General features: G+C 45.2%; 1 protein-coding gene across 1 annotated transcript; it reads right to left on the bottom strand.

Moving 5' to 3' along the window:
• Positions 1 to 1456: 1456 nt before the first annotated feature.
• On the bottom strand, positions 1457 to 6713 carry SFT2D3 (SFT2 domain containing 3). Its single transcript, XM_010837936.1, has 2 exons — positions 2182 to 6713; positions 1457 to 1950 (listed from the first exon to the last, which is right to left on the bottom strand). Exon 1 carries the CDS (start codon positions 4466 to 4468, stop codon positions 3827 to 3829), a length of 642 nt encoding a protein of 213 aa, XP_010836238.1. The 5' UTR covers positions 4469 to 6713; the 3' UTR covers positions 1457 to 1950; positions 2182 to 3826.
• Positions 6714 to 9161: the final 2448 nt, after the last annotated feature.

Genomic DNA, 9161 nt, shown 5'->3' with positions numbered 1-9161 from the left:
CAGCCCACCAGGCTCCACCGTCCCTGGGATTCTCCAGGCAAGAACACTGGAGTGGGTTGCCATTTCCTTCTCCAATGCATGAAAGTGAAAAGTGAAAGTGAAGTCGCTCGGTGGTGTCCCACTCTTAGCAACCCCATGGATTGCCGCCCACCAGGGTCTTCCGTCCATGGGATTTTCCAGGCAAGAGTACTGGAGTGGGGTGCCATTGCCTTCTCCATGCCCTCTACTGGTATAGCTTAAAAAGAAGTTGTAATCAAATTCTAAGAGGATAAAAAGGGATCCAGAGCACAAAACCATAATAGACAGTTTATTGTTGTTCAGTTGCTAAGTTGTGTCTGACTCTACGATCCTATGGACTGTAGCATATCAGGCTCCTCTGTCCTCCCGTCTCCTGGAATTTGCTCAAATTCATGTCCATCGTGTCAGTGATGCCATCCAATTATCTCATCCTCTGTCTTCCGCTTCTCCTTTTGCCCTGTTTTTCCCAGCATCAGGGTCTTTTGCAGTGCATTGGCTCTTCATATCACATGGCTGAAGTATTGCAGCGTCAGCATTAGTTTTTCCAATTCAGGGTTGATTTCCTTTAGGATTGACTGGTTTCATCTTGCAGTCCAAGGGACTCTCAAGAATCTTCTCCAGCCCCACAACTCAAAAGTATCAATTCTTCAGCACCCAACTTTCTTTATGGTTCAACTTTCACATCCAGACATGACTACTGGAAAAACTATAGCTTTGACTATACAGACCTTTGTCAGCACACTGATGTCTCAGCTTTTTAACATACTGTCTGGGTTTGTCATAGCTGTCTTTCCAGGCAGCAAGTGTCTTTTTGGAGCCTAAGAAAATAAAATCTGTCACTGTTTCCAATTTTCCCCCATCTATTTGCCATGAAGTGATGGGACAGATGCCATGATGTTAGTTTTCTGAATGTTGAGTTTTAAGCCAGGTTTTTCACACTCCTCTTTCACCCACATCAGGAGGCTCTTTAGCTCCTCTTCACTTTCTGCTATTGGAGTGGTATTATCTGCATATCTGAGGTTGTTGATATTTCTTCTGGCAATTTTGATTCCAACCTGTGATTCAACCAGTCTGACACTTCACATGATGCTACGCTGCATGTAAGTTAAATAATCAGGGTAACAGTATACAGCCTTAATGAACTCCTTTCTCAATTTTGAATCAGTCTGTTGTTCCATGTCCAGTTCTAACTGTTGCTTCTTGACCTGCATACAGGTTTCTCAGGAGACAGGTAAGGTGGTCTGGTAGTCCCATCTCTTTAAGAATTTTTCAGTTTGATGTGATCCTCACAGTAAAGGCTTTAGTACAGGCAGTGAAGCAGAAGTATATGTTTTTTTGGAATTCCCTTGTTTTTTCTACGATCCAACAGATGTTGGCAATTTGATCTCTGGTTCCTTTGCCTTTTCTAGAGATTAGGCTCCTTTTTTTTTTTTTTTTTCTGAGACTCATGTGCTAAAAACTTTATCATAAGATTTTAAGGCTTTAACTCCAAAAACACTACCTCAGTAAGCAGATAACCAGGTTGCATTTTGAGAATGAATTCATTTAGAGAAAACGGAAAACTCAACATTTTTATTACTTAATGTATATATCTGCATTTTAAATCATCACTGTCAAAATACATACAATATATTGTGCTTTGAATTTTATAAAAACAGATTTCCTGACAGTGAATTCTTGGGAAAATGCTGGAAAAACAATTTTTAAAAATAGCATCAATATAAAAATGGGCTAAATGCAGTAAAATCTTCAGCCTAAAATTTAGAACTAAAATACAGATTTAACTAGGGGGTAGAGAAAGCAGCCAATGGTACACTTTCCAGTCAAAAAAATATATCATTCCCCCAAAACAGTGGATTTGCTTTTACAAACACCCAGTAGTTGTGCCTCTCGAGGCAGGTAACCCTGTTAACTGATGGGGGGAAAAGCAGCCTTCTTTCAAAGTAAGGGGGGTGGGAGTAAGTGCCTCTTGAGGCAGGTAACCCTATTAACTGATGGGGGGGAAAGCAGGCTTCTTTCAAAATAAGGGGGTGGGAGTAAGTGCCTCTCCAGGCAGGTAACCCTATTAACTGGGGGAAAGCAAGCTTATTTCAAAATAAGGGGGGTGGGAGTAAGTGCCTCTCGAGGTAGGTAACCCTATTAACTGATGGGGGGGAAAGCAGCCTTCTTTCAAAGTAAGGGGGGTGGGAGTAAGTGCCTCTTGAGGCAGGTAACCCTATTAACTGATGGGGGGGAAAGCAGGCTTCTTTCAAAATAAGGGGGTGGGAGTAAGTGCCTCTCCAGGCAGGTAACCCTATTAACTGGGGGAAAGCAAGCTTATTTCAAAATAAGGGGGGTGGGAGTAAGTGCCTCTCGAGGTAGGTAACCCTATTAACTGATGGGGGGGAAAGCAGCCTTCTTTCAAAGTAAGGGAGTGGGAGTAAGTCTACTTCAGCGTCCACTTGGAGCAGGGCTTGTTGGACACTGATCAAGACCTATAAATACAAGTTTTGAGGCTGGAGGAAGAGGCAAAACTCTGTTGCCTGACAGCCTGTTTAAGCAATGCTAATCCAGTCCCAGGAAACAATTACTTTCAAGTTGTTCTCAACCTTAGCAGAAAAAGGAAATCATTTGGGAAGCTTAAAAAACAATACTGATGCCAATCTCCTCACCCCACCCAGAGATTCTGACTGAACTGAAATTTGACTCAAGTAACTCTCATGTGAACTGAGAACCACTGGCATAGGACTAAAACTTCTTAAATACAGTTTACTTCCCAGTTAATATGTAGCTAGTGAAAAAATGTTGTTTTATTTATGGACTTAACCAGAATACTGAGCCCATTCTTTCTGGCAATAAATTAAGGTAAGTCCTAGACCAAGGTGCTAAATCTAAAAATGAAGAAAAATTGGCAATTAGGTATGAAAAGCACCTTACATTCCATTAAGATCAGAATATAAAGTGTAAACTATGGTTCAAAAGCACATCATAAAATTAGCAATGAAAAACGACCCTGTAGAAATCCATGGTTTCCATCCAATAGGATAACTGGATGTGGAATTATCTTCCTGTCTGCCAGGCATTTCCTTAGCTGAGTTCTGTCCTTGGACCTCTGAGCTTTTACGTGCACCTTACTGGATACCATGCTTCTTGGTCCATGGTTTCCTTATGTAATGCAGAACCAGCTGTCCTTTAATTTTATAAGACATCATGTTAACAATTTCACTAAGAGAAAACTGAGATAAACCGTATTAACTAAAGCACTTGAAAAAATTACAGTGGCTAAAGTCAGCATTTAATCTGCTAACTCCTATGGATACACTCACGTTGAAGAACAAGGGGAAAATCTTCCAAAAGCGAAAGAAAGCACGTTTAGTGGAACTAAGCTACTGCGATCCACCCCTGGATTTTTTTAGGTGACAAAACTTGAAAGACAAATCCGGGAAAATAAGGGCAGTCAATCAAAACGGAAAAGCTATTTCCTCTTTTTACTGAGTGTAATCTAAGACCACGGTTAACGCAAAAACAATTTATCACTAATATTCATAGCGTCCTATCACCAATTCAAAACAAAATCTGGTTTTCACAACACTTGCTGCCGAGTGTAGCACAAAATGCAGAAATCGAGGAGCTTCCCAAACTCCTTGTGTCTCAGTTTACAGTTCGCTGGCACAGTAAAGGAGCAGCTTCTACCCCGTGCGGTCTGGGAACGGACAGGCGCAGTCCTTGGTTTGGCTGGCGGTGGGCCTAGAGCCGGTTGTCCGTGTCCCCTTGATGGCGCATCCTGGGGACGGATTCTGCGTCCTTCCGACGGCGCGGACCGCGGGCCTCAAACGGGGAGCGCCTTGGCGAGGGCGGCGCCCGGGCCCAAGCGCCCGAGTGTGAGGCGCAGAGCGGTGCCCGCGCCCCGAGGAAGCACGCCCAGCAACGCGGCCAGCAGTGCGGCCACTTGTGCGCAGGCGCCCAGCGCTGTGAGCAACGTACTCCGCAAACACAGCGCCGCGTACAGCGTCACGCCTAGCGCAAACACGTAGAGCAGCGCGGGCCGCGAGGGCGTCTCCTCGCCGCGCAGCAGGCGTCCACACGCTGCGCCGCCTCGCAGTAGTGTGCCTCCTGCTAGTGCCAACGCCGAGCCCAGCGACCACAACAGCGCGAACTTCCGGGCGCGCAGCAGCAGCACAGGCGCGTAGAGTGCGGCCAGGCCGAAGCAGAGCGCAGCCAGCAGCAGGCACACGCCACTCGCCGCCAGCCGCTGAGTGCGCGTCACGCTGGGCAGGCACGTCTGTCCCGCCGCCGGCTCCTCGGGGCTCTGTGTCCACGTCCAGCGCAGGCCTACGCGGCTGAACCACGCCCTGGCCCCCGCCGCGGACTCCTTCGCCTCTCCCGCGGCGAGCAGTGGCTCCGTGGCCGCAGGGCCGCCCGCTTTCCCCTGCGCCAGATATTCCTGCAGCTGGCGGTTGAGGTCCGCCATGTTGGATGGACGCTTCCGCGAAGTCGCGAGGTGGGGGGGTGCAGCCTCCCACTTCCGGCTCTACTCGGTCGGCTTTGGAAACTGCTCGGACCTCTGGCGGCTGTTAGTCTGCCGGGACGGAAGGGGCGGGGCTTGTGGTTCCACTGCCTACGTGGTCTCGACTGGCACTTGCGCTGAGACCGCGGCTGTATCCCTGCGTGTAGCATCCGGACACCTTCTTCAGTGTCCGCTGTAGGCGCGGACAGGGCTTGGGTGAATTATAATAGCATTAGAAGTTAGTTGAGGGGCGTGAGCTCGTGTGGCTATAAATGAAAGAAACTTCTGTGTCTTGACTTTACGGTTATCAGTATCGTGATTCTGTGCTGTAGTTTTCCAATATTTGGCCATTGGGGAGAAATGGGGAAAGGGTATACGGTCTTAAACTATGCTAATCTATAACTTAATTTTTAATTTAATGTTTTAAGAAGCTCACGCTTCAGGTCGTAAGTGGTTTCTTTGGGAATGCTACAGAGCTGAAGCAGAGTTAACCGCCCACTCCCACTGATGTGCTTCTCTTCTCTTACCCGTTTCAGCATAGGTCTGGCAATGTTGTTTCAAGCCCCAGGTCATATATGTATATTTTTGGCCCACATTGTCATGCTTCTGATGCACCTCCGGGTACAAGTTTCCAGACCCATCAGATAATTCTGAAGCGCTTGTTCACGGCTCGGTTAATTTCTGATCTTTTTTCAGAACCTCCTTGAAGTTCCTTGGCTTGTTATGTAGGTCACAGCCATCTGGGTGTCTGCTAGGACTTCTGGTTTCCCTGCTCTCTGGTTTCTGCTTGGCTAATTCCTGTTCTCAGACATTCAGAGTAAGCTGCACCTCTTGTTGTTTACATCTCTCACTGAGGTGCACTTTCTCTGAGTTCTCATCTATCCCAATTGTGAAAGTTTATTTGTTCAAGGCAGTGCCAGCAGCTTGAGGACAAGTTCTCTCTTATCTCCCTTTTCTTTGGACCTGGACAGCAAAGGCACTCAAACGGACGTTGACCTGATAGACACAGCTGTCGATTTGAGTGCAGTAAAGGTGCTTGAAAGCCTTTGTAGATGTTGAAGCCTTCGGTTGAAAAACCTATTTTTAAAGTGTCTATTGTGAATTTAAATATGATGGTATGGAAGTCTTTGTGGTGTAGAGTGCAACCCAGTTAAGTACTACAGCAGTGTATTCTTGTACAGGTCTTTGATTTACTTGCCCCAGAAGCACTGGGAATGGGAGGCAAGGCTGAGCACTGTAGGCTGTTTCTTCTGTCGCTGACTTTGGAGGCACTGCAGGAGAAAAGAGGGTATCTCCCTGTGTCTGTTTCTTTTGTCTGTACTAGCTCCCCTCACTCCTTGGTACTGGCTTCCCCTGCACAACTCCAGCTGATGACTGGTGACCGTCCTTTGTCCTTTATGACAAGATAAGTATTAATGATTTCCTGCTGTTGTCATGTCTGACTTTTCAGTTTTCTTGTTACCTGTGTAACCAGTTTTCCCCTATTAAATTACTCCCTTTAATACTTTGTTTTCCTGGTTGGATCTTGACTGTTGTTACTGAACAAGCAAACTTGGTTCCACTTGCCCAATGTGCAGCAAAGCCAATCTGCTGACCCTGGATTGCGGTGGAGGAACGTATCGTGTTTATTGTAGGGTGGCAAGCGCCTTGCTCACATGACCCGAACTCCCTAATGGCTTTCAGGGACAGGTTTCTGAAACTGTGAGGGAGAGGGTCACAGGGTGCAAGGTCAGCTCATACACAAGTATTGTTGATTAGTTGATGGTGAGGTAAGTGGGTGATATGGGAATCTCAACTGCCAACTTAAAAAAAGTACATAATGGGAGAGTTGTGAATGAAATTTTATTTTGGGCAAAATGTGAGGACTATAGCCTGGAAGACGGTATCTCAGATAGCCCTGAGAAACTCTTCCAAAGAGGTAGGGTGAAGGTCAGTATATATGTGATTTTGCTGAAGGGGAAATATGGAAATAAGCACATATATATATATATTTTTTTGCAAAAGGTTTCTTCTAGTCATGAGCAGTTGTCACCATCTGAGTGCTTTTCTAGATATGAGAGGACACAAGAATTGGGCTCATAAAATTGGCTCCTGAAAATATCTACCGGAAGACCTGTTCTTCCAATTTTTCCCAGAGCGTCAGTTCAGTTCATTTGCTCAGTCGTGTCCGACTCTTTGTGACCCCATGGACTGCAGCACGCCAGGCCTCCCTGTCCATCACCAGCTCCCGGAGTTCACCCAAACCCACGTTCATCGAGTCAGTGATGCCATCCAACCATCTCATTCTCTGTCGTCCCCTTCTCCTCCTGCCCTCAATCTTTCCCAGCATCAGGGTCTTTTCAAATGAGTCAGGTCTTCGCATCAGGTGGCCAAAGTATTGGAGTTTCAGCTTCAACATCAGTCCTGCTGATAGCCTGCCTCATTTCTGCTCTCCACCCTGAACTCCTTTCAGGGAGTGTTGGAAATCAGCAGCTGCAGCAGCACCCACTTTAATCCTTGTAGAGGTGGATGGCAAGTGCCAGTGGTAGGTGCCAGTTTGTAGTTAGGGCCCCCTCATGGTAATAAATTTGATCATGCTTTGAGAGGCATTTTATGACCGTTTTGTCCACTGGTGCTAGGAAGGCTTATTCCTAGGTCTGGCAGAGATTTTGCTGCAAGGCCACTCAATATGCTATTACTGGACTAGGTCTTATAAACAATAGCTAAAAGTAATGTTGGATCATCTGTCTGGCTAGTCTGTTATAGTCCAGGAAAAAATTCCCTCTTGTAGCATCTTCCTGTATCAAGAATCACTCTATTACAGTAATTGATCTCATATGGAACCATATATTTGATCAGTTGCTTCAAGTTGCCTAGTCGTCATTATATTTATTGGAAGCTCAGTCACACAGTTGGTAATATAAGGAACAATAGTCTTGTAAAACAGGCAAAATACAAATAATATAGCTAATACATTAATTAGAATTATAAGTAAATATTTAAGCCGAGAACTTCCCATGCCAAATCAGTTTTTCAAGAGATCGTCAAGACTAGGAAGTGGGTCACTTAAGGCAGAAATGCGGTTTCTCATATGATTCATTAAATGTGTTAGAGGATTCATCAGGTACAGGATTCAGTTTGAGTTATGGCACAAGTGCCTCCCTGAGCTGCTGAAGGATGTCAAATGTCATGTGGTCTTCTAGCACTTTTCTCATTATAGAGACAGAATTCGGTAGGCTAGTAGCCTGGTTCAGTTCATTTCAGTTTGGTCGCTCAGTTGTGTCTGACTCTTTGCAACCCCATGGACTGCAGCACACCAGGCTTCCCTGTCCATCACCAAACCCAGAGCTTAATTAAAGTCATGTCTATTGAGTCGGTGATGCCATCCAACCATCTTATCCTCTTTCGTCCCCTTCTCCTCCTGCCTTCAGTCTTTGCAGGATCGGAGTCTTGTCCAGTGAGTCAGTTCTTTGCATTAGGTGGCCAAAGTTTTGGAGTTTGAGCTTCAGCATGAGTCCCTCCAATGAATATTCAGGACTGATTTCCTTTAGGATGGACTAGTTTGATCTCCTTGCAGTCCAAGGGACTCTGAAGAGTCTTCTCCAAAATCACCATTCAAAAGCATCAATTCTTCACCACTCAGCTTTCTTTATAGTCCAACTCTCACATCCACACATGACTACTGGAAAAACCATAGCTTTGACTAGACAGACCTTTCTTTGCAAAGTAATGTCTCTGCTTTTTAATATGCTGTCTAGGTTGGTCATAGCTTTTCTTCCAAGGAGCAAGCATCTTCTAATTTCATGGCTGTAGTCACCATGGTGGTGATTTTGGAGCCCCCCCCAAAATAAAGTCTGTCACCGTTTCCATTGTTTCCCCATTTATTTGCCATGAAGTGATGGGACTGGATACCATGATCGTAGTTTTCTGAATGTTGAGCTTTAAGCCAACTTCACTCTCCTTTTTGACTTTCATCAAGAGGCTCTTCAGTTCTTTGCTTTCTGCCATAAGGGTGGCATCATCTGCATATCTGAGGTTACTGATATTCCTTCTGGCAATCTTGATTCCAGCCTGTGCTTCATCCAGCCCAGAGTTGCTCATGATGTACTCTGCATATAAGTTAAATAAGCAGCATGACAATATACAGCCTTGACGTATTCCTTTCCTGATTTGGAACCAGTCTGTTGTTCCATGTCCAGTTCTAACACTTGCTTCTTGACCTGCCTACAGATTTCTCATGAGGCAGGTCAGGTGGTCTGGTATTCCCAGCTCTCAGAATTTTCAACGGTTTGGTGTGATCCACACACTCAAAGGCTTTGATGTAGTCAATAAAACAGAAATAGATGTTTTTCTGGAACTCTCTTGCTTTTTTTCTATGATCCAGTAGATGTTGGCAATTTGGTCTCTGGTTCCTCTGCCTCTTCTAAATCCAGCTTGAACATCTGGAAGTTCACGGTTCATATACTATTAAAGCCTGGCTTGAAGAATTTTGAACATTAGTTTGCTAGTGTGTGAGATGAGGACAACTGTGTGGCAGTGTGAACATTCTTTGCTTGGTTACTATTACTTAAAACCTCTTGAGTGAATTTTACTAAGGCTTTGGTATGGCTGATTACATTCTCCAGTCCTGTTGAAGAATGTAACATACTGAAGGCGCAAAAATAGCTGCTAAATAATC

The sequence above is a fragment of the Bison bison genome, unplaced genomic scaffold (genome assembly GCF_000754665.1).
Source record: "Bison bison bison isolate TAMUID 2011002044 unplaced genomic scaffold, Bison_UMD1.0 scf7180017864088, whole genome shotgun sequence".
Lineage (NCBI taxonomy): Eukaryota > Metazoa > Chordata > Mammalia > Artiodactyla > Bovidae > Bison > Bison bison.
This window is presented reverse-complemented; position numbering and strand designations above follow the sequence as displayed.